The 26215-nt window shown below is 53.3% G+C and overlaps 1 protein-coding gene across 1 annotated transcript; it reads right to left on the reverse strand.

Moving 5' to 3' along the window:
• Positions 1-620: 620 nt before the first annotated feature.
• ADAR (adenosine deaminase RNA specific) lies at positions 621-26215 on the reverse strand. Its single transcript, XM_038769012.1, is given in 14 exon segments — positions 621-1622; positions 1715-1827; positions 5633-5815; positions 9342-9475; positions 9695-9814; positions 12089-12182; positions 12288-12459; positions 14635-14791; positions 16599-16618; positions 16620-16778; positions 17010-17154; positions 17239-17378; positions 25259-25439; positions 25527-26215. Coding segments are annotated over 14 exon segments (2700 nt in total). The 5' UTR covers positions 26126-26215; the 3' UTR covers positions 621-1139.

Below are 26215 nucleotides of genomic sequence, written 5' to 3' on the forward strand. Positions count from 1 at the left end.
AGCCCCCCGGGGGACCACCTGATCACCTTGTATCTGCCCCATTACTTGGAACAGTGCTCAGCACATAGTATGCGCTTAACAAACACCGACGGGGTAGGGGAACGCCTCTGCCACGTCTGCTGGGTGACCCTGGGCAGGTCGCTTCCCTTCTCTGGGCCTCAGTTCCCTCGTCTGGAAAATGGGGATGAAGACTGGGAGCCCCCCGGGGGACCACCTGATCACTTTGTATCTGCCCCATTACTTAGAACAGTGCTCAGCACATAGTATGCGCTTAAACATTAATGGGGTAGGGGAACGCCTCTGCCACGTCCGCAGGTCGCTTCCCTTCTCCGTGCCTCAGTTCCCTCGTCTGTAAAATGGGGATGAAGACCGTGATCCCCCCGTGGGACAACCTGATCACCCTGTAATTTCCCCAGCGCTTAGAACAGTGCCTTGCACATAGCAAGCGCTTAATAAATGCCATCGTTATTATTATTAAGGACAGAAACACTGATAAAACCCCCTCCCACGCTCCCTCCTACCACAGTCCAAAGTCACCGCCCGACGCGCGGGAGCCCCCAACTCCCCACCCCGGGGACTGGCGGTGTCGGCAGTGGAGGTGGAGGTCTGGGGGAGGCCACTACGGAAAAAAAAATGGGAGAATTTATTTCATCTGCGGAATGTGTCTTCGGCGGCCGGGGGGCCCGAAGGTCTGCGGAAGCAGTTACAAAATGGGGGTGGACGTGGGGCGGGGGCTACTCTTCTCCCGGGTGTTCCCCCTCTGTCCCCGGTCAGGTGGGAGCGAACGCTCGGACCACGGCGCATCATTTTTTGAAATCATAGCCATAATAGTGGGGGGGAAAATAATGGGGGTGGTGGGGGAGACAACTCGAAGGCAGAAACTGGGGCCGCGAGGTCGGAATCACCCAACCCCCCGCCATGCAGGGGCTTCCCTCCCCCGGGAGCCACGGGGGCCCCCGGCTCGGGGATCGAGGGCTGCTTGGGGGACTACCTTTTTTCGGGGGGGAACGGTCGGGAGACTCGAGGTGGGGGGGAGAAAGGGGGCCGACCGAGAGCATGCACGGCGGAGGTTCGGGCGGGCTCGCCCGCGGGGCCCGCCGCCCGCCCTCTCCCCCGCGTCCGTCCCGGAGGGCGAGGGGCTACGGCTCCGGCTCCTCGGGCGCGAAGCTCTTCTCCTCCTGGGGCTTGCCGATCCAGCTGCCGTAGCCCAGCTCCTCCAGGCCCTGGACGAAGTAGTCGCGGGCCACCTGGTAGGCCCGGGCCGCCCCCTTGGCCTCCGCGTAGGAGGCGAAGGCCAGCAGGTCCGCCCGCCCGGCCTGCTGGCTCAGCCGGCGGAACAGGGCGAACAGGCTGCGCTTGGACACGCGGGACACCTCCAGGGGCGGCCCGGGGGTGGGGGCTGGGGGGGACGCCTCCGCCTCCGCCGCCGCCTCCGCCGCCCCCGCCGCCGGGCCCGCCCCGTCCCCCTCCGGGGCGGCCCACGGCTGGACCGACCCGTCCACCTTGCCCTTGGTGCCGTCCAGCACCTCCACCTCCGTGCCGTCCGCCAGGCACCAGTTGACGCTGGATTCCTTGGTCTTGCCAGTCTGCCGCGTCGAGTCGTACACGCTCACCCGGCCCAGCTGCGCTCGGGAGAGGGGGCGGCCCGTGGGTCCCGGCGGACGCCCCCCCGGCCTCCCCGCCACCCTCCCCCGCCGCCCCCCGAGGGTGGTACCTTGGGGTGGTTGAGGGCGTAGGGGGGCCGGAGCCCCTCGGGAAACCCGCTCCCTTCTCTCGCCATGCGGCAGCACAGGGCCCGGGTCAGGTGACCTTGACTGTACAAGTAGCCTGCGGAGACGGGGTGGGGGGGGCCTCGGTCACTGCCCACCCCCACGCCGGCCGCCCCCCGCTCCCAACCCCCGGGACGGGGGCGGGAAACCGGCCCCTCGCTCGTTGCCGGCTTGGACTAATAACGATGGCGGCATCTATCAATCAATCGGATTTAGACTGTGAGCCCACTGTTGGGCAGGGACCGTCTCTATACGTTGCCAATTTGTACTTCCCAAGCGCTTAGTACAGTGCTCTGCACATAGTAAGTGCTCAATAAATACGATTGATGAGGATGATGATGATGGCGGCATCTGTCAATCGGATTTAGACTGTGAGCCCACTGTCGGGCAGGGACTGTCTCTATATGTTGCCAATTTGTACTTCCCAAGCACACAGTAAGTGCTCAATAAATACGACTGATCATCATCATCATCATCATCAATCGTATTTATTGAGCGCTTACTGGGTGCAGAGCACTGTACTAAGCGCTTGGGAAGTCCAAGTTGGCAACATCTAGAGACAGTCCCTACCCAACAGTGGGCTCACAGTCTAAAAGGGGGAGACAGAGAACAAAACCAAACATACTAACAAAATAAAATAAATAGAATAGATATGTACAAGTAGAATAGAGTAATAAATCTGTACAAACATATATACATCATCATCATCAATTGTATTTATTGAGCACTTACTATATGCAGAGCACTGGACTAAGCGCTTGGGAAGTACAAATTGGCAACATCTAGAGACGGTCCCTACCCAACAGTGGGCTCACAGTCTAAAAGGGGGAGACAGAGAACAAAACCAAACATACTAACCAAATAAAATAAATAGAATAGATATGTACAAGTAGAATAGAGTAATAAATCTGTACAAACATATCTACATATATACAGGTGCTGTGGGGAAGGGAAGGAGGCAAGATGGGGGGGATGGAGAGGGGGACGAGGGGGAGAGGAAGGAAGGGGCTCAGTGTGGGAAGGCCTCCTGGAGGAGGTGAGCTCTCAGCAGGGCCTGGAAGGGAGGAAGAGAGCGAGGTGGGCGGGTGGGCAGAGGGATTGGGGGCATTCCAGGCCCGGGGGAGGATGATGATGATGATTTATCAAGCGCTTAGTCCAGTGCTCTGCACACGGTAAGCGCTCGATAAATACGATTGATGATGGTGATGATGCTTCCTGCACGCGGAGCACTGGACTAAGCGCTTGGGAAGTCCCAAGTTGGCAACATCGAGAGACGGGGCCGGACCCGACAGCGGGCTCACGGGCTAGAAACGCTGGGCAGGGGGGTAGAAGGTGATCAAGTTGTCCCCCGTGGGGCTCCCAGTCTTAATCCCCATTTGACAGACAAGGGAACTGAGGCTCAGAAAAGTCTTCTAGACTGTGAGCCCACTGTCGGGTAGGGACCGTCTCGATATAAAAATGATGGCATTTATTAAGCGCTTACTATGTGCAAAGCACTGTTCTAAGCGCTGGGAAGGCTACAAGGTGATCAGGTTGGCCCACGGGGGGGCTCACAGTCTTCATCCCCATTTGACAGATGAGGTAACTGAGGTGCAGAGAATAATAATAATAATAATAATGATGATGATGATGGCATTTATTAAGCGCTTACTATGTGCAAAGCACTGTTCTAAGCGCTGGGAAGGCTACAAGGTGATCAGGTTGGCCCACGGGGGGCTCACAGTCTGCATCCCCATTTTACAGATGAGGTAACTGAGGTGCAGAGAATAATAAAAATAATAATAATAATAATGATGATGATGATGATGATGGCATTTATTAAGCACTTACTATGTGCAAAACACTGTTCTAAGCGCTGGGAAGGCTACAAGGTGATCAGGTTGTCCCACGGGGGGCTCACAGTCTTCATCCCCATTTTACAGATGAGGTAACTGAGGTGCAGAGAATAATAAAAATAATAATAATAATAATAATGATGATGATGATGATGGCATTTATTAAGCGCTTACTATGTGCAAAACACTGTTCTAAGCGCTGGGAAGGCTACAAGGTGATCAGGTTGGCCCACGGGGGGCTCACAGCCTGCATCCCCATTTTACAGATGAGGTAACTGAGGTGCAGAGAATAATAATAATAATAATAATAATAATAATAATGATGATATTATTAAACGCTTACTATATATATACTATATAGTGCTTATATGATCGAATGAATGACGTGATCACCTTGTAACCTCCCGGCGCTTAAGACTGGGAGCACCCCGTGGGACCACCTTAGTACGAGCGCTCAATAAATAAGATCGAATGAATGACGCGATCCCCTTGTAACCTCCCCGGCGCCTACGACTGGGAGCACCCCGTGGGACGACCTTAGTACGAGCGCTCAATAAATATGATCGAACGAATGACGTGATCACCTTGTAACCTCCCCGGCGCTTACGACTGGGAGCACCCCGTAGGACCACCTTAGTACGAGCGCTCAATAAATATGATCGAATGAATGACGTGATCATATTTGTAACCTCCCCGGTGCTTAAGACTGGGAGCACCCCGTGGGACCACCTTAGTACGAGCGCTCAATAAATATGACAATGAATGACGCGATCGCCTTGGAACCTCCCCGGCGCTTACGACTGGGAGCACCCCGTGGGACCACCTTAGTATGGGGGTGAAGACTGTGAGCCCCTCGTGGGACAACCTGATCACCCCGTATCCTTCCCAGCGCTTAGAACAGTGCTTTGCACATAGTAAGTGCTTAATAAATGCCACCACCATCATCATTATTATTATTATTATTATTCTCTGCACCTCAGTTACCTCATCTGTAAAATGGGGATTAAGACTGTGAGTCCCCCGTGGGACAACCTGATCACCCTGTATCCTTCCCAGCGCTTAGATCAGTGCTTTGCACGTAGTAAGCGCTTAATAAATGCCATCATCATCATCATTATTATTGTTCTCTGCACCTCAGTTACCTCATCTGTAAAACGGGGATTAAGGCTGTAAGCCCCCTGTGGGACAACCTGATCACCTTGTAGCCTCCCCAGCGCTTAGAACAGTGCCTTGCACATCGTAAGCACTCAATCATCATCATCATCATCATCATCAATCGTATTTATTGAGCGCTTACTATGTGCAGAGCACTGGACTAAGCGCTTGGGAAGTCCAAATTGGCAACATCTAGAGACAGTCCCTGCCCAACGGTGGGCTCCCAGTCTAAAAGGGGGAGACAGAGAACAAAACCAATCATTACAGTGTGAGTGCTCAATAAATATGATCGGATGAATCAATCAACCAATCGTATTTATTGAGCGCTTACTATGTGCAGGGCACTGGACTAAGCGCTTGGGAAGTCCAAATTGGCAACATCTAGAGACAGTCCCTGCCCAACGGTGGGCTCACAGTCTAAAAGGGGGAGACAGGGAACAAAACCAATCACTATAGTGTGAGTGCTCAGTAAATATGATCGGATGAATGACGCGATCGCCTTTAGCACATAGTAAGTGCTTAGTAAATCAATCAATCAATCAATCGTATTTATTGAGCGCTTACTATGTGCAGAGCACTGTACTAAGCGCTTGGGAAGTACAAATTGGCATCACATAGAGACAGTCCCTACCCAACAGTGGGCTCACAGTCTAAAAGGGGGAGACAGAGAACAGAACCAAACATACCAAATGCCATGGTATATGCCACAGTAAATGTGCATTTACTGTACAGTACAGTACATTTACTGTACAGTACTGTACAGTACTAAACATAGTAAATGCCATGGGTGTTATTATTATCAGTGACAGGGACCCCCCCCCGCCCCGGGGTGACCGTCGCGCCCGCCGGCCCGCCCGCCCCGGGGGCACTGACCGAGCGTGATGGAGGTGAGATAGATGGGCTGCAGGAAGTGGGTGAGCATCGCTCCTTGCAGGCCCAGGACGTTCCAGCGCAGGATCTTGTCGCTGCAGGACATGGTGCGCAGCCGCTCGCCGTGCTGGATGCCGTCCCACGTGGGCACGATGGCGCTCGACTCCACCGGGATGGTGCCCTCGCCTGGGGGCACACGCCGGACAAGCCGCTCCACCCTCCCGCCCCTCCCGGACGGACCCCCCCCCGGCCCCCCGGTCGGCGCTCAAGCGCCCAGCACAGCGCTCCGCACGCGGAAAGCGCTCGATAAATAAGACTGAGGGAGGATCGGGGAAGCGGCGTGGCTCAATAGAAATCAATCGATCGATCGTATTTATTGAGCGCTTACTGTGTGCAGAGCACTGGACTAAGTGCTTGGGAAGTCCAAGTTGGCAACATCGAGAGACAGTCCCCACCCAACAGTGGGCTCACAGTCTAAAAGGAGGAGGCAGAGAACAAAACCAAACATACTAACAAAATAAATAGAATAGATGTGTACAAGTAAAATAAATAGAGCAATAAATATGTACAGGCCAGGCTTTGAATCTCATAGTAACAGTAATTATATTACTCTATTAATTCATTTCATTTGTTAAATAGAGCAATAAATATGTACAGGCCAGGCTTTGAATCTCACAGTAACAGTAATTATATTACTCTATTTATTAATTCATTTCATTTGTACATATTCATTCTATTTATTTTATTTTGTTAATGGGTTTTGTCTTGTTCTCTGTCTCCCCCTTCTAGACTGTGAGCCCGTTGTCGGGTAGGGATCGTCTCTAGATGTTGCCGACTTGTCCTTCCCAAGCGCTCAGTACGGTGCTCTGCACACAGTAAGCGCTCAATAAATACGATTGAATGAACTGAACGAATAGTAAGCGCTTAATAAATGCATCATTATTACTATTATTATTATTGTTACAGTGCTCTGCACACAGTAAGTGCTCAATAAATAAGATTGAGGGAAGATCAGGGAAGTGGCATGGCTCGACAGAAAGAGGCCAGGCTTTGAATCTCATAGTAACAGTAATTATATTACTCTATTAACTTATTTCATTTGTACATATTCATTCTATTTATTTTATTTTTTTAATGTGTTTTGTCTTGTTGTCTGTCTCCCCCTTCTAGACTGTGAGCCCACTGTTGGGTAGGGACCGTCTCTAGCTGTTGCCAACTTGTCCTTCCCAAGCGCTCAGTACGGTGCCCTGCACACAGTAAGCGCTCAATAAATACGATTGAATGAATTGAATGAATAATAAGTGCTTAATAAATGCAACATTATTACTATTATTATTATTATTACAGTAATCCGCACGCAGAAAGCGCTCAATAAGTAAGACTGAGGGAAGATCAGGGAAGCGGCGTGGCTCGATAGAAAGAGGCCGGGCTTTGAATCTCATAGTAACAGTAATTATATTACTCTATTAATTTATTTCATTTGTACATATTCATTCTATTTATTTTATTTTTTTAATGTGTTTTGTCTTGTCCGTCTCCCCCTTCTAGACTGTGAGCCCGTTGTCGAGTAGGGACTGTCTCTAGCTGTTGCCGACTTCTCCTTCCCAAGCGCTCAGTACGGTGCTCTGCACACAGTAAGCGCTCAATAAATACGATTGAATGAATTGAATAGTAAACGCTTAATAAATGTATATATGTTTGTACATATTTATTACTCTATTTATTTTACTTGTACATATCTATTCTTTTTATTTTATTTTGTTAGTATGTTTGGTTTTGTTCTCTGTCCCCCCCTTTTAGACTGTGAGCCCACTGTTGGGTAGGGACTGTCTCTAGATGTTGCCACCTTGGAATTCCCAAGCGCTTAGTACAGTGTTCTGCACATAGTAAGCGCTCAATAAATACAATTGATGATGATGATGATCATTATTACTATTATTATTATTATTATTACAGTGCTCCGCACGCAGAAAGCGCTCAATAAATAAGATTGAGGGAAGATCAGGGAAGCGGCGTGGCTTGGCTGAAAGAGGCCGGGCTTTGAATCTCAGCTTCACCACTTGTCCCCCCTTTAGACTGTAAGCCCACTGTTGGGTAGGGACGGTCTCTAGATGTTGCCAACTTGGACTTCCCAAGCGCTTAGTACAGTGCTCTGCACGCAGTAAGCGCTCAATAAACACGATTGATTGATTTATTGTCAGCTGTGGGACTTTGGGCAAGTCCCCCTCCTCCCCCTTGCCTTACCTCCTTCCCCTCCCCACAGCACCTGTATATATGCTTGTACAGATTTATTACTCGATTGATTTATTTATTTTACTTGTACATTTTTATTCTACTTATTTTATTTTGTTATTATGTTCTGTTTTGTTGTCTGTCTCCCCCTTCTAGACCGTGAGCCCGCTGTCGGGTAGGGACCGTCTATGTCGCTGACGTGCACTTCCCAAGCGCTTAGTCCAGTGCTCTGCACACAGTAAGCGCTCAATAAATATGACTGAATGAATGAATGAAAGTCACTTCTCTGGGCCTCAGTTACCTCGTCTGGAAAACGGGGATGAAGGCTGGGAGCCCCCCAGCCCCCGTGGGACAACCTGATCATCTTGTAGCCGCCCCCCCCCCCCCAGTGCTTAGAACAGTGCTTGGCACATAGTAAGTGCTTAATAAATGCATTATTACTATTACTATTATTATTATTATTATTTCAGTGCTCTGCATACAGTAAGCACTCAATAAATAAGATTGAAGTCACTTCACTTCTCTGTGCCTCAGTGAACTCAACTGTAAAATGGGGATGAAGACTGTGAGCCCCCCGGGGGACAACCTGATCACCCTGTATCCGCCTCCCAGCGCTTAGAACAGTGCTTTGCACATAGTAAGCGCTTAATAAGTGCATCATTATTACTATTATTATTATTACAGTGCTCTGCACACAGTAAGCGCTCAATAAATAAGATTGAAGTCACTTCACTTCTCTGTGCCTCAGTGACCTCATCTGTAAAATGGGGATGAAGACTGGGAGCACCCCCCCCGTGGGACAAACTGATCACCTTGTATCCACAGCACCAGCATATATGTATTTATTACCCTATTTATTTGTACGCATTTATTCTATTTATTTTATTTCCCCCCCGCCTTACCTCCTTCCCCTCCCCACTGCACCTGTATATATGTATGTATTTATTACTCTATTTGTACGTATTTATTCTATTTATTTTATTTCCCCCCTTACCTCCTTCCTCCCCACAGCCCCTGTATATATGTATGTATTTATTACTCTATTTATTTTATTTGTACGTATTTATTCTATTTATTTTATTTCCCCCCCGCCTTACCTCCTTCCCCTCCCCACAGCACCTATATATATGTATTTACTACTCTATTTTATTTATACGTGTTTATTCTATTTATTTTATTTCCCCCCCCCCCCAAAGCACCTGTATATATGTATGTATTTATTACTCTATTTTATTTGTATTTATTTTGTTACTATATTTTGTTTTGCTTTCTGCCTCCCCCTTCTAGACCTTGAGCCCGCCGCTGGGTAGGGACCGCCTCTCAACGCTGCCAACTCGGGCTTCCCAGGCGCTTAGTGCAGTGCCCGGCACACGGGACGTGCTCAATAAATACGGCCGAATGACCTCCGACCCTCAACGCCGCTCTCGGCCTGGGCCGGCCCCCCCAGGGGTGGGGATGGGGGGCCGGGGGGGGTCCTTACCGTTCTCCACTTTGGTGCGTAGTTTGCCCTGCTTGGGGTTCTCGAAGAGCGGCTGGTGGAGGCCCTCCACGCCCCGGCCGGGGCGGTCAGTACAGGACTTGTCGAACAGGGCGCCGTCCCCACAGGGGGCCGTGCTGCGCGGGGCCGAGGGGGTGGGTGGGTGGGTGGGTGGGAGCGGGCCCGGGCGTCGGGGGGGCGGCCCCCACCCTCCCTGGAGGTGGGGTGGGGGCTCCCCAGTAGCCGCCCCCACCCTCCCTGGAGGTGGGGTGGGGGCTCCCCAGTAGCCGCCCCCACCCTCCCTGGAGGTGGGGTGGGGGCTCCCCAATAGCCACCCCCCGCCCCGCGTTGCCCACCTGACGTAGAGGTGGAAGGTGACGCCCCTCTTGACCTGGAGGCGGCCGCCCTCGGCCGGCTCGAAGATGCTGTCGGCCCCCGACGCGGGGCTGTACTTCATCAGCTCGCTATACAGGAACCTGAGTGCGAGGAAGGCGGGGTGCGGGCCGGGTTGGCGGGGGGGGCCCGGGCGGCTGCTCCCCGCCCCCAGCCTTCATCCCCATTTTACAGACGAGGGAACTGAGGCACAGGGAAGTGAAGTGTAGCTCCCCGCCCCCAGCGGAACCCCCGCAGTCTTCACCCCCGTTTTACAGATGAGGGAACTGAGGCACAGAGAAGTGAAGTGTATATGCATATATGTTTGTATTTATTTTACTTGTACATATTTATTCTATTTTGTTAATATGTTGGGTTTTGTTCTCTGTCTCCCCCTTTTAGACTGTGAGCCCGCTGTTGGGAGGGGACCGTCTCTAGATGTTGCCAACTTGTACTTCCCAAGCGCTTAGTACAGTGCTCTGCACATAGTAAGCGCTCAATAAATACGATTGATGATCATGATGATTACTGTATTTATTTTAGTTGTACATATCTATTCTATTTATTCTATTTTGTGAATATGTTGGGTTTTGTTCTCTGCCTCCCCCTTTTAGACTGTGAGCCCGTTGTTGGGAGGGGACCGTCTCTAGATGTTGCCAACTTGTACTTCCCAAGCGCTTAGTACAGTGCTCTGCACATAGTAAGCGCTCAATAAATACGATTGATGATAATGATGATTACTGTATTTATTTTACTTGTACATATCTATTCTATTTATTTTATTTTGTGAATATGTTGGGTTTTGTTCTGTCTCCCCCTTCTAGACTGGGAGCCCACTGTCGGGTAGGGACCGTCTCTAGATGTTGCCAACTTGGACTTCCCAAGAGCTTAGTGCGGCGCTCTGCACACAGTAAGCGCTCAATAAATACAATTGATATGTTTGTATGTATTTAGTACTCTTATTTGTACATATCTATTCTATTTATTTTATTTTGTTAATATGTTTGGTTTTGTTCTCTGTCTCCCCCTTTTAGACTGTGAGCCCGCCGTTGGGTAGGGACCGTCTCTAGATGTTGCCAACTTGGACTTCCCAAGCGCTTAGTCCAGTGCTCTGCAGGCAGTAAGCATTCAATAAATACGATGGATTGATATGTTTGTATGTATTTATTACTCTATTTTATTTGTACATATTTATTCTATTTATTTTATTTTGTTAGTATGTTTGGTTTTGTTCTCTGTCTCTCCCTTTTAGACTGTGAGCCCGCTGTTGGGTAGGGACTGTCTCTAGATGTTGCCAACTTGGACTTCCCAAGCGCTTAGTCCAGTGCTCTGCACACAGTAAGCGCTCAATAAAGACGATGGATTGATATGTTTGTATGTATTTATTACTCTATTTTATTTGTACATATTTATTCTATTTATTTTATTTTGTTAATATGTTTGGTTTTGTTCTCTGTCTCCCCCTTTTAGACTGTGAGCCCACTGCTGGGTAGGGACTGTCTCTAGATGTTGCCAACTTGGACTTCCCAAGCGCTTAGTACAGTGCTCTGCACACAGTAAGCGCTCAATAAATACAATTGATCGATTGCAAAGTACTGTTCCAAGCGCCGGAGAGGCTGCAATGGTGCTCTACAGTAAGCGCTCAATAAATACTGAATGGATAATAACAATGGCGTTCATTAAGCGCTTACTATCTGCAAGGTACTGTTCCAAGCGCCGGGGAGGTTGCAATGGTGCTCTACAGTAAGCGCTCAATAAAAACGACTGAATGAATAATAATGGCATTTATTAAGCGCTTACTATGTGCAAAGCACTGTTCCAAGCGCCGGGGAGGTTGCAATGGTGCTCTACAGTAGGCGCTCGATAAATACGACTGAATGAATAACAATGGCATTTATTAAGCGCTTACTATGTGCAAAGTACTGTTCCAAGCGCCGGGGAGGTTGCAATGGTGCTCTACAGTAAGCGCTCACTAAAAACGACTGAATGAATAATAATGGCATTTATTAAGCGCTTACTATGTGCAAAGTACTGTTCCAAGCGCCGGGGAGGTTGCGATGGTGCTCTACAGTAAGCGCTCGACTGAATGAATAATAATAATGGCATTTATTAAGCGCTTACTATGTGCAAAGTACTGTTCCAAGCGCGGGGAGGTTGCGATGGTGCTCTACAGTAAGCGCTCGATAATAACGGCGTTCATTAGTAAGCTCTCGACTGAATGAATAATAATAATGGCATCTATTAAGCGCTTACTATCCGCAAGGTACCGCTCCAAGCCCCGGGGCGGTTCCAAAGTGAACCCCCATTTTGCAGATGAGGGAGCCGAGGCCCGGAGGCGTGCCTCGACCTCCCCGGGGTCCCCCACCCGCCCTCCGTACCTGATGAAGCCCCTCCGGGAGATGATCTCGGCGTGGCAGTCGTTGACCGTCTCTCCCCGGAGGCTGAGCTCCCCTCCTTTCACGCAGCGGTTCCCTGGGGCGGGAGGGGGGGAGAGAGGGGCCGGCGGTCAGTCAGCCCCGGCCGGCCGCCCCCTTCCCGCCCCCCGCGGACCCCCGGCGGGCCCCCCGGCGGGCTTACCCGTCCCGAGGCTGACCACGGCCCCCAGGTCCCCCGGGCCCTTCTTCATGACGATGGCGGCCAGTATCTTGCGGCCGAGGAGGCTGTGCTGGATGCGGGCCGTCAGCGCGTTGAAGCACCTGTGGCTCAGCATGGCGATCTGGTCGTGGACGGTGCTTCCCCCCATTGGGAGCTGGGGGGTCACGGGGGGGTCACAGGCCGGCCCTCGCCCTCCCCCTACAAAGGGGTCTCCCCACCCCCCACCATCACAACATTTATTAATAATAATAATAATAATGCATTTGTTAAGCGCTTACTACGCGCGAAGCACTGGGAGGGGATACAAGCTGATGATGGGGTCACTTTCCCTCCCCCTACAAAGGGGTCTCCCCACCCCCCACCATCACAACATTTATTAATAATAATAATAATAATAATGCATTTGTTAAGCGCTTACTACGCGTGAAGCACTGGGGGGGGATACAAGCTGATGATGGGGTCACAGGCCGGCCCTCACCCTCCCTCTACAAAGGGGTCTCCCCACCCCTCACCATCACGACAACATTTATTAATAATGATAATAATAATAATGCATTTGTTAAGCGCTTACTACATGCAAAGCACTGGGGGGGGGGGGGGATACAAGCTGATGATGATGATGGGGTCACAGGGCGGCCCTTGCCCTTCCCCTACAAAGGGGTCTTCCCATCCCCAATCACAATAACATTTATTATTAATAATAATAATGCATTTGTTAAGCGCTTACTACGCGCGAAGCACTGGGGAGGGGGGATACAAGCTGATGATGATGGGGTCACAGGCCGGCCCTCGCCCTCCCCCTACAAAGGGGTCTCCCCACCCCCCACACCCCACCATCACAACAACATTTATTAATAATAATAATGCATTTGTTTAGCGCTTACTATGCGCGAAGCACTGGGGGTGGATACAAGCTGATGATGATGGCATTTATTAAGCGCTTACTACGTGCCAAGCCCCGTTCTAAGCGCTGGGGAGGTTACAAGGTGATCAGGTTGTCCCACGGGGGGCTCACAGTCAATCCCCATTTTACAGATGAGGGAACTGAGGCACAGAGAAGTGAAGTGACTTGCCCAAAGTCACGCAGCTGACAATTGGCAGAGCCGGGATTTTAAGCTGATCAGGTTGTCCCCCGTGGGGCTCACAGCCTTCCCAGACTGAGCCCCTTCCTTCCTCTCCCCCTCGTCCCCCTCTCCATCCCCATCATCTTACCTCCTTCCCTTCCCCACAGCACCTGTATATATGTATAGATGTTTGTACAGATTTATTACTCTATTTATTTATTTTACTTGTACCTATCTGTTCTATTTATTTTATTTTGTTAGTATGTTTGGTTTCGTTCTCTGTCTCCCCCTTTTAGACCGTGAGCCCACTGTTGGGTAAGGACTGTCTCTAGATGTTGCCAACTTGGACTTCCCAAGTGCTTAGTACAGTGCTCTACACACAGTGAGTGCTCAATAAATACAACATTGATTGATTGATCTATTCTATTTATTTTATTTTGTTAGTATGTTTGATTTTGTTCTCTGTCTCCCCCTTCTAGACTGTGAGCCCACTGTTGGGTAAGGACTGTCTCTAGATGTTGCCAACTTGGACTTCCCAAGCGCTTAGTACAGTGCTCTACACACAGTAAGTGCTCAATAAATACGACATTGATTGATTGATCTATTCTATTTAATTTTGTTAGTATATTTGGTTTTGTTCTCCGTCTCCCCCTTCTAGACTGCGAGCCCACTGTTGGGTAGGGACTGTCTCTCTATGTTGCCAACTTGGCCTTCCCAAGCGCTTAGTCCAGTGCTCTGCACGCGGTAAGCGCCCAGTAAATACGACTGATGGATTGATTGACCTCTGACTCCAAAGTCCACGCTCTTCGGTCCGTCCCAAGGGCTCAGTCCAGAGCTCCGCACGCGGTAGGCGCTCGGTAAATGCGACTGGACTGAACCGAATCAATCAATCAATCAATCGTATTTATTGAGCGCTTACTATGTGCAGAGCACTGGACTAAGCGCTTGGGAAGGACAAACTGGCATCACATAGAGACAGTCCCTACCCAACAGTGGGCTCACAGTCTAAAAGGGGGAGACAGAGAACAGAACCAAACATACCAACAAAATAAAATAAGTAGGATAGAAATGTACAAGCAAAATAAATAAATAAATAGAGTAATAAATATGTACAACCATATATGCATCTATACAGGTGCTGTGGGGAAGGGAAGGAGGTAAGACGGGGGGATGGAGAGGGGGACGAGGGGGAGAATGAACGAATGGGCTTCCCACGAGTGGCCGCCCCGCGACCCTCCGCCACCCCCCGGGTGAGGCCCGGTCACCTCCGGCTGGCCGGTGGCTCCCCGCCGCTCCTCCATCTCGGTCTCGCCGATGAGGACGCGAAGGGCCGCGTCCGCCGCCACCTGCTTGCCCTGCTTCTTGCTGTGCGCGCTGACCGCCGGGAACCAGCGACCTCCGACCTTGGCCTGGTAGATGAACCTAGTGGACGCACCGGGGCGGGAGGGGGAGAACACTCTGGACCCCTGCCCCCTATTTATTGACTTTATCGGCACATATTTACTCTGCTTATTTTACTTCGTTAATATGTTCCGTTCTCCGGCTCCCAGGGCTCTGCACACAGTAAGCGCTCAATAAATACGACTGATTGATCGACTGTGAGCCCGCTGCCGGGTAGGGACCGTCTCTAGACGTCGCCAACTTGGACTTCCCAAGCGCTCAGTCCAGTGCTCTGCACACAGGAAGCGCTCGATAAATACGACTGAATGAACGAATGAATGGTCGAGGGCAGGGAATGCCCGCTATATCATCATCATCAATCATCATCATCATCAATCGTATTTATTGAGCGCTTACTGTGTGCAGAGCACTGTTCGAAGCGCTGGGAAGGCTACAAGGTGATCAGGTTGTCCCACGGGGGGCTGACAGTCTTAATCCCCATTTTACAGATGAGGTGACTGAGGCACAGAGAATAATAATAATGATGGCATTTATTAAGTGCTTACTAGGTGCCAAGCACTGTTCTAAGCGCTGGGAAGGCTACAAGGTGATCAGGTTGTCCCACGGGGGGGGGCTCACAGTCTTCACCCCCATTTTACAGACGAGGTCACTGAGACCCAGAGACTGGGGAGGCCCTTCCTCCGCGGATAATCTTCGCCCAGACCCCCTGCTCGGACCCCTGAATGGCCTCGCCTTTCATCCACTCAATCGTATTTATTGAGCGCTTACTGTGTGCGGAGCACTGGACTAAGCGCTTGGGAAGCCCAAGTTGGCAACATCTAGAGACGGTCCCCACCCGACAGTGGGCTCACAGTCAATCAATCGTATTTATTGAGCGCTTACTGTGTGCAGAGCACTGTCCTAAGCGCTCAGTCTAGAAGCACATAGTAGGCGCTTAATAAAAGCCACCGTTATTATTATTATTATCATCACCAAATGGCCGAGCCGGGTTCAGGACCCGTGACCTAGACTGTGAGCCCACTGTTGGGTAGGGACTGTCTCTATGTGTTGCCGATTTGTACTTCCCAAGCGCTTAGTACAGTGCTCTGCACATAGTAAGCGCTCAATAAATACGATTGATTGATTGACTGATTGGTAGGGACCGTCTCTAGATGTTGCCAACTTGGACTTCCCAAGCGCTTAGTCCAGTGCTCTGCACACAGTAAGCGCTCAATAAATCTGACTGATGATGATGATGGTGGGTAGGGACCGTCTCTAGATGCTGTCAAGGCCCTGCTGAGAGCTCACCTCCTCCAGGAGGCCTTCCCAGACCGAGCCCCTTCTTTCCTCTCCCCCTCGTCCCCCCCTCCATCCCCCCGTCTTACCTCCTTCCCTTCCCCACAGCACCTGTATGTATGTATATATGGTTGTACATATTTATTACTCTATTTATTTATTTATTTATTTATTTTACTTGTCCATTTCTATCCTACTTATTTTATTTTGTTGGTCTGTTTGGTTCTGTTCTCTGTCTCCCCCTTTTAGACTGTGAGCCCGCTGTTGGGTAGGGACTGTCTCTATGTGATGCCAATTTGTACTTCCCAAGCGCTTAGTACAGTGCTCCGCACATAGTAAGCGCTCAATAAATACGATTGATTGATTGATTGATTGATTGATTGCCAACCCGCTTAGTCCAGTGCTCTGCACGCAGTAGGCGCTCAATAAATACGATCGATCGATTGATGGAGCTTCCGACTCCCGGGCCCGCGGTCCAGCCACCGGGCCCCGCCGGGCCCGCCGCCGCCGCCCCTCGCCCTCCCGCCCCGGGATGGGGGTCCGGCCCACTCACTTGGGGTCGTGGGGGGGGCCCCGACTGGTTGACCAGCTTGAACTCGGCGGCGAAGCCGCTGGACCGGGCGTACTCGAACAGGCCGCTGATGGGGTTGGCGTTCAGGTACTTGATGAGCTGGCCCACGCGCCGCGGCTGGTTCTCCGCGCCCAGCAGCGGGGTGCCCAGCGGCGGCACCAGCTGCCGGGGGGGGGGGCGGGTCAAAGAGGGGGGGCACGGCCGCCGGTAAGCCCGATAACCCTCCCACCCTTCCCCTCTAGCGGCTCTGGGGAAAGGCGGTTTCAAGGAGCCCCCGCTTTCCAACAGCTGCGTCCCGCCCGCCCTCACCAATCGGTCGCATTTATTGGGCGCTTACTATGGGCAGGGCGCCGCACTAAGCGCTTGGGAAGGGCAAACTGGCAACACTCTCACCGGCTCCGGGGGTCCGGCCGCGGCCTCGGGGTCGTCGTGGAGCGCCTTCACCGCCGCCTCGGCCGCCATCTGCTTCGCCACCTTCTTGCTGTTGGCGATGGCCGAGGGGAAGACCCGGCTGCCCACCATGACGCAGTACTCGAACCTGAGACCGGGGGGGGGGGGGAGGGAGGGTGAGAGGCCGCCCCGGACCCCCGGACCCCCGGACCCCCCGGACCCCCGGACCTACTTGGGGTCGTGGGCCGGGCCCTCCTGGGCCAGCAGGCGGAACTCGCAGGTGCCGCCGGCCTTCTGCACGTGCTCCATGAGGATGCTGATGGGGTTCTTGTTGATGACGGGCACGGGCCGCGGGGACCCCTGGGCCTCGCTCTGCGGGGAAGGAAAGCTCCTTGTGGGCAGGGAACGCGTCTCTTTATCCTACCGTCCTCCCCCGAACGCTCAGTACAGTGCCCCGCACACGCCAAGTGCTCCATATCGTCATCATCAATCGTATTTATCGAGCGCTTATGACCCTCTGCGCCTGTTACCTCATCTGTAAAACGGGGATGCAAACTGGAAGCCCCCTGTGGAGCAACCTGATTACCTTGTATCTCCCCCCAGAACATAGTGTTTTGCACATAGTAAGCGCTTAATAAATGCCATCATCATCATCATCAATAAACAACCACGGCGATTCCGGTACTTGTTAGGCGCTCACTATGTGACAGGCACCGAACGAAGCGCTGGGGTAGATGAGAAGCAGCGTGGCTCAGCGGAAAGAGCCCGGGCTTGGGACTCGGGGGTCATGGGTTCAAATCCCGGCTCCGCCGACTGTCGGCTGGGTGTGCACACGCCAAGTGCTCAATAAACAAGCATGGCGATTCTGGTATTTGTTAAGCGCTCACTACGTGCCAGGCACCGAACGAAGCGCTGGGGTAGATGGGGTAGAAGAGAAGCAGCAAAGAGCCCAGGCTTGGGAATCGGAGGTCATGGGTTCAAATCCCGGCTCCGCCGACTGTCGGCTGGGTGTGCACACGCCAAGTGCTCAATAAACAAGAACGGCGATTCCAGTATTTGTTAAGCGCTCACTACGTGCCAGGCACCGAACGAAGCGCTGGGGTAGATGAGAAGCAGCGTGGCTCAGTGGAAAGAGCCCGGGCTTGGGAGTCGGAGGTCATGGGTTCAAATCCCGGCTCCGCCGACTGTCGGCTGGGTGCGCACACGCCAAGTGCTCAATAAACAATAACAGCGATTCCGGTATTTGTTAAGCGCTCACTACGTGCCAGGCACCGAACGAAGCGCTGGGGTAGATACAAGATGGGGTAGATGAGAAGCAGCGTGGCTCAGCGGAAAGAGCCCGGGCTTGGGAATCAGAGGTCATGGGTTCAAATCCCGGCTCTGCCAACTGTCAGCTGGGTGCGCACATGCCAAGTGCTCAATAAGAAAGAACGGTGATTCCGGTATTTGTTAAGCGCTCACTACGTGCCAGGCACCGAACGAAGCGCTGGGGTAGATGGGGTAGATGGGAAGCAGCGTGGTTCAGAGGAAAGAGCCCGGGCTTGGGAATCAGGTCATGGGTTCAAATCCCGGCTCCGCCGACTGTCGGCTGGGTGTGCACATGCCAAGTGCTCAATAAACAAGAACGGCGATTCCGGTATTTGTTAAGCGCTCGCTACGTGCCAGGCACCGAACAAAGCGCTGGGGTAGATACAAGATGGGGTAGATGAGAAGCAGCGTGGCTCAGCGGAAAGAGCCCGGGCTTGGGAATCAGAGGTCATGGGTTCAAATCCTGGCTCCGCCGACTGTCGGCTGGGTGCGCACATGCCAAGTGCTCAATAAGAAAGAATGGTGATTCCGGTATTTGTTAAGCGCTCGCTACGTGCCAGGCACCGAACGAAGCACTGGGGTAGATGGGGTAGATGGGAAGTAGCGTGGTTCAGAGGAAAGAGCCCGGGCTTGGGAATCAGAGGTCATGGGTTCAAATCCCGGCTCCGCCGACTGTCGGCTGGGTGCGCACACGCCAAGTGCTCAATAAACAAGAACGGCGATTCCGGTATTTGTTAAGCGCTTGCTACGTGCCAGGCACCAAATGAAGCGCTGGGGTAGATGGGGTAGAAGAGAAGCAGCAAAGAGCCCAGGCTTGGGAATCGGAGGTCATGGGTTCAAATCCCGGCTCCGCCGACTGTCGGCTGGGTGTGCACACGCCAAGTGCTCAATAAACAAGAACGGCGATTCCAGTATTTGTTAAGCGCTCACTACGTGCCAGGCACCGAACGAAGCGCTGGGGTAGATGAGAAGCAGCGTGGCTCAGTGGAAAGAGCCCGGGCTTGGGAGTCGGAGGTCATGGGTTCAAATCCCGGCTCCGCCGACTGTCGGCTGGGTGCGCACACGCCAAGTGCTCAATAAACAATAACAGCGATTCCGGTATTTGTTAAGCGCTCACTACGTGCCAGGCACCGAACGAAGCGCTGGGGTAGATACAAGATGGGGTAGATGAGAAGCAGCGTGGCTCAGCGGAAAGAGCCCGGGCTTGGGAATCAGAGGTCATGGGTTCAAATCCCGGCTCTGCCAACTGTCAGCTGGGTGCGCACATGCCAAGTGCTCAATAAGAAAGAACGGTGATTCCGGTATTTGTTAAGCGCTCACTACGTGCCAGGCACCGAACGAAGCGCTGGGGTAGATGGGGTAGATGGGAAGCAGCGTGGTTCAGAGGAAAGAGCCCGGGCTTGGGAATCAGGTCATGGGTTCAAATCCCGGCTCCGCCGACTGTCGGCTGGGTGTGCACATGCCAAGTGCTCAATAAACAAGAACGGCGATTCCGGTATTTGTTAAGCGCTCGCTACGTGCCAGGCACCGAACAAAGCGCTGGGGTAGATAATGGGGTAGGTGAGAAGCAGCAAAGAGCCCAGGCTTGGGAATTGGAGGTCATGGGTTCAAATCCTGGCTCTGCTGACTGTCAGCTGGGTGCGCATACGCCAAGTGCTCAATTAACAAGAACGGCGATTCCAGTATTTGTTAAGCGCTCACTACATGCCAGGCACCAAACCAAGTGCTGGGGTAGATGAGAGGCTGCGTGGCTCAGTAGAAAGAGCCCGGGCTTGGGAATTGGAAGTCATGGGTTCAAATCCTGGCTCCGCTGACTGTCAGCTGGGTGCGCACACGCCAAGTGCTCAATAAACACTAACGGCGATTCCGGTATTTGTTAAGCGCTCGCTACGTGCCAGGCACCGAACGAAGCGCTGGGGTAGATACAAGATGGGGTAGATGAGAAGCAGCGTGGCTCAGTGGAAAGAGCCCGGGCTTGGGAGTCGGAGGTCATGGGTTCAAATCCTGGCTCCGCCGACTGTCAGCTGGGTGCGCACACGTCAAGTGCGCAATAAACAAGAACGGCGATTCCGGTATTTGTTAAGCGCTCGCTACGTGCCAGGCACTGAACGAAGCGCTGGGGTAGGTACAAGATGGGGTAGATGAGAAGCAGCGTGGCTCAGCGGAAAGAGCCCGGGCTTGGGAGTCGGAGGTCATGGGTTCAAATCCCGGCTCCGCCGACTGTCGGCTGGGTGCGCACATGCCAAGTGCTCAATAAGAAAGAACGGTGATTCTGGTATTTGTTAAGCGCTCGCTACGTGCCAGGCACCGAACGAAGCACTGGGGTAGATGGGGTAGATGGGAAGCAGCGTGGTTCAGAGGAAAGAGCCTGGGCTTGGGAATCAGAGGTCATGGGTTCAAATCCCGGCTCCGCCGACTGTCGGCTGGGTGCGCACACGCCAAGTGCTCAATAAGAAAGAACGGTGATTCTGGTATTTGTTAAGCGCTCGCTATGTGCCAGGCACCGAACGAAGTGCTGGGGTAGATGGGGTAGAAGAGAAGCAGCAAAGAGCCCGGGCTTGGGAATCGGAGGTCATGGGTTCAAATCCTGGCTCCGCCGACTGTCAGCTGGGTGCGCACACATCAAGTGCGCAATAAACAAGAACGGCGATTCCGGTATTTGTTAAGCGCTCGCTACGTGCCAGGCACTGAACGAAGCGCTGGGGTAGGTACAAGATGGGGTAGATGAGAAGCAGCGTGGCTCAGCGGAAAGAGCCCGGGCTTGGGAGTCGGAGGTCATGGGTTCAAATCCCGGCTCCGCCGACTGTCGGCTGGGTGCGCACATGCCAAGTGCTCAATAAGAAAGAACGGTGATTCTGGTATTTGTTAAGCGCTCGCTACGTGCCAGGCACCGAACGAAGCACTGGGGTAGATGGGGTAGATGGGAAGCAGCGTGGTTCAGAGGAAAGAGCCTGGGCTTGGGAATCAGAGGTCATGGGTTCAAATCCCGGCTCCGCCGACTGTCGGCTGGGTGCGCACACGCCAAGTGCTCAATAAGAAAGAACGGTGATTCTGGTATTTGTTAAGCGCTCGCTATGTGCCAGGCACCGAACGAAGTGCTGGGGTAGATGGGGTAGAAGAGAAGCAGCAAAGAGCCCGGGCTTGGGAATCGGAGGTCATGGGTTCAAATCCTGGCTCCGCCGACTGTCAGCTGGGTGCGCACACGTCAAGTGCGCAATAAACAAGAACGGCGATTCCGGTATTTGTTAAGCGCTCGCTACGTGCCAGGCACTGAACGAAGCGCTGGGGTAGGTACAAGATGGGGTAGATGAGAAGCAGCGTGGCTCAGCGGAAAGAGCCCGGGCTTGGGAGTCGGAGGTCATGGGTTCAAATCCCGGCTCCGCCGACTGTCGGCTGGGTGCGCACATGCCAAGTGCTCAATAAGAAAGAACGGTGATTCTGGTATTTGTTAAGCGCTCGCTACGTGCCAGGCACCGAACGAAGCACTGGGGTAGATGGGGTAGATGGGAAGCAGCGTGGTTCAGAGGAAAGAGCCTGGGCTTGGGAATCAGAGGTCATGGGTTCAAATCCCGGCTCCGCCGACTGTCGGCTGGGTGCGCACACGCCAAGTGCTCAATAAGAAAGAACGGTGATTCTGGTATTTGTTAAGCGCTCGCTATGTGCCAGGCACCGAACGAAGTGCTGGGGTAGATGGGGTAGAAGAGAAGCAGCAAAGAGCCCGGGCTTGGGAATCGGAGGTCATGGGTTCAAATCCTGGCTCCGCCGACTGTCAGCTGGGTGCGCACACGTCAAGTGCGCAATAAACAAGAACGGCGATTCCGGTATTTGTTAAGCGCTCGCTACGTGCCAGGCACTGAACGAAGCGCTGGGGTAGGTACAAGATGGGGTAGATGAGAAGCAGCGTGGCTCAGCGGAAAGAGCCCGGGCTTGGGAGTCGGAGGTCATGGGTTCAAATCCCGGCTCCGCCGACTGTCGGCTGGGTGCGCACATGCCAAGTGCTCAATAAGAAAGAACGGTGATTCTGGTATTTGTTAAGCGCTCGCTACGTGCCAGGCACCGAACGAAGCACTGGGGTAGATGGGGTAGATGGGAAGCAGCGTGGTTCAGAGGAAAGAGCCTGGGCTTGGGAATCAGAGGTCATGGGTTCAAATCCCGGCTCCGCCGACTGTCGGCTGGGTGCGCACACGCCAAGTGCTCAATAAGAAAGAACGGTGATTCTGGTATTTGTTAAGCGCTCGCTATGTGCCAGGCACCGAACGAAGTGCTGGGGTAGATGGGGTAGAAGAGAAGCAGCAAAGAGCCCGGGCTTGGGAATCGGAGGTCATGGGTTCAAATCCCAGCTCCGCCGACTGTCAGCTGGGTGCGCACACGCCAAGTGCTCAATAAACAAGAACGGCGATTCCGGTATTTGTTAAGCGCTCACTACATGCCAGGCACCAAACGAAGTGCTGGGGTAGATGAGAGGCTGCGTGGCTCAGTAGAAAGAGCCCGGGCTTGGGAATTGGAAGTCATGGGTTCAAATCCTGGCTCCGCCGACTGTTAGCTGGGTGCGCACACGCCAAGTGCTCAATAAGCAAGACCGGCGATTCCGGTACTTGTTAAGCGCTCGCTACGTGCCAGGCACCGAACAAAGCGCTGGGGTAGATGGGGTAGATGAGAAGCAGCGTGGCTCAGTGGAAAGAGCCCGGGCTTGGGAATCAGAGGTCATGGGTTCAAATCCCGGCTCCGCCGACTGTCAGCTGGGTGACTTTGGGCAAGTCACTTCACTTCTCTGGGCCTCAGTTCCCTCATCTGTCAAATGGGGATGAAGACTGTGAGCCCCCCCGGGGGACAACCGGATCACTCTGTAACCTCCCCAGCGCTTAGAACAGTGCTTTGCACGTAGTAAGCGCTTAATAAATGCCAGCATTAGTATTATTATATTATTACAAGAGAACCGTGGTAGACACAGGCCCTGTCATTCAATCACTCGATCGTATTTATTGGGCACTTACTGTGTGCAGAGCACTGTACTAAACAGATAAAGGCAGTCCCTACCCCACAACGGGCTCACAGTCTAGAAGGGGGAGAGAGATGACAAAACAAAACACGGGGAGAGGTGTCAAAATCCCGCCTAGGGCTTGCAGTCTTCACCCCCATTTTCCAGATGAGGAAACTAAGGCACAGAGAAGTGACCTGCCAGGGTCACACTGTGAGCCCGTCGTTGGGTAGGGACCGTCTCTATATGTTGCCAACTTGTACTTCATCATCATCATCGATCGTATTTATTGAGCGCTTACTGTGTGCAGAGCACTGTACTAAGCGCTTGGGAAGTACAAATTGGCAACATAGACAGACAGTCCCTACCCAACAGCGGGCTCACAGTCTAAAAGGGGGAGACAGAGAACAAAACCAAACATACTGACAAAATAAAATCAATAGAATAGATATGGACAAGATAAATAAATGGAGTAATAAATATGTACAAACATATATACATCTATACAGGTAATGTGGGGAAGGGAAGGAGGTAAGATGGGGGGATGGAGAGAGGGACGAGGGGGAGAGGAAGGAAGGGGCTCAGTCTTAGCGCTTAGTACAGTGCTTTGCACACAGTAGGCGCTCAATAAATACGACTGAATGAATCAATGAATGATGGCATTTATGAAGCACTTACCGTGTGCCAAGCACTGTTCTAAGCGCTGGGGAGGTTACAAGGTGATCGGGGGGGGGGGCCTCCCAGTCTTCATCCCCATTTGACAGATGAGGTCACTGAGGCCCAGAGAAGTGAAGTGACTTGCCCCAAGTCACAAGACTGTGAGCCCCACGTGGGACAACCCGATCACCTTGCATCCTCCCCGCCGCTTAGGACAGCGCTGGGCACATAGTGAGCACTTAACAAGCGCCACCGTTATTATTACTATTATTGACAGCTGTGTGACTTTGGGCAAGCCACTTAGCCTCTCTGCGCCTCAGTTCCCCCACCTGTAAAATGGGGATGAAGACCGTGAGCCCCCCGCGGGACAACGTCACCCCCCCGCAACCTCCCCCGCGCTCGGAACGGCGCTTTGCACGTAGTAAGCGCCCATTAAATGCCATTATCGTTATAGGCAGAGCCGGAATTTGGGCCCGATGCCCACGCGCTTTCCACGGGGCCACCGCTTCGTACTTCCCGAGCGCTCAGTCCAGTGCTCTGAGAGCTCACCTCCTCCAGGAGGCCTTCCCAGACTGAGCCCCTTCCTTCCTCTCCCCCTCGTCCCCCTCTCCATCCCCCCGTCTTACCTCCTTCCCTTCCCCACAGCACCTGTATATATGTATATATGGTTGTACATATTTATTACTCTATTTATTTATTTATTTATTTTACTTGTACATTTCTATCCTACTTATTTTATTTTGTTGGTATGTTTGGTTCTGTTCTCTGTCTCCCCCTTTTAGACTGTGAGCCCACTGTTGGGTAGGGACTGTCTCTATGTGATGCCAATTTGTCCTTCCCAAGCGCTTAGTACAGTGCTCTGCACATAGTAAGCGCTCAATAAATACGATTGATTGATTGATTGATTTATTACTCTATCTATCTATTTATTTATTTATTTTACTTGTACATTTCTATCCTACTTATTTTATTTTGTTGGTCTGTTTGGTTCTGTTCTCCGTCTCCCCCTTCTAGACTGGGAGCCCACTGTTGGGTAGGGACTGTCTCTGTGTGATGCCAATTTGTACTTCCCAAGCGCTTAGTACAGTGCTCTGCACATAGTAAGCGCTCAATAAATACGATTGATTGATTGATTGATTGACTGCTCTGCGCACCGTGAGCGCTCCAGGAACACGAGCGAAGGGACGAGGGGCGGCGGGGCCGGGATCGGCACCCGATTGAATGAAAGGAAGGATGAGCACCCACGCGCCCGCCGCCCGGGGGGGTGCTGGGGGAGACGCCCCGCCGCCGCCGCCGCCGCCGCCCGCACCTGCTCCATGTCTTCCTCCTCCTCATCCTCCACGGGACAGTCTCCGTCGGCGCCGGCCGCCCCGGCCTCGCGCAGGAGGACGCTCAGGGCCCTCGTGGCCGCGTCGTGCTTGGCCAGCTTCTTGCTGCTGGCCTCGGCGGGGGGGAAGCGCCTTCCGCTGATCACCGCCTGGAACTTGAACCTGAGGCGGGGAGGGAAAGTGGTCAGCGTCCGGCGCCCGAGCCCGGCCCCCCGGCCCCCCACCCCGGGGGGCCCCCGCCGCCCTCACCGGGGCTCGTGCGAGGGCCCGCTCTGCTCCAGGAGGGTGAACTCGCAGGGCTGGCAGGTGAACTGCGTGAACTCCATGAGCCCGCTGACGGGGTTCTTCTTGCGGCAGGCGGTCAGCTTCTCCAGCGGGGACGGCTGGGGCGGCGGCGGGAAGCCCAGCTGGGCGATGGAGCCGGGAGACTCCGCCGCGGCCGCCGCGGCCGCCGCCGTCCCCGGGGGCCGGATCATGTTGAGGCTGTCGGGGATGTCGTCGCTGGCCCAGCGGCCGTCCTCGCCGGCCGGCCGGGCGCCCGGGGGCGGCCCCGCGTCCTCGCCGCCGCCGTCCTCCGCGGCCCCCGGCCGCCGGCCGTTCTCCAGGGCGGGCGCGGCGGGGTCGGCCGCCTCCTTCTTGATGCGCATGCGCTCCCGCTTCTTCTCGGTGAGCGCCCAAAGCGGCTGGGTCATGCCCTCGCGGCACACGTCGCCCTGGCGCTCCAGGTAGTAGAGGGCCGGGTTCACGTCCCGCGCCCGCATCAGCCCGATGCCCTTGGCCAGGGTGAGGGCCGACACGGCCCCCGTCCCGAACAGGTGGGCGCAGATCCTCTCCCGGGTCTCGGCCATGGCGGCGGCGGCGGCGGCGGCGCCGTCAGCGGGGGCGGCGCTCCTCCAGCGCGGGGGGACCCCCTCCTCCCGGACCAGGCAGCCCCGGGC

This window comes from Tachyglossus aculeatus, chromosome Y4, assembly GCF_015852505.1.
Source record: "Tachyglossus aculeatus isolate mTacAcu1 chromosome Y4, mTacAcu1.pri, whole genome shotgun sequence".
Classification (NCBI taxonomy): domain Eukaryota; kingdom Metazoa; phylum Chordata; class Mammalia; order Monotremata; family Tachyglossidae; genus Tachyglossus; species Tachyglossus aculeatus.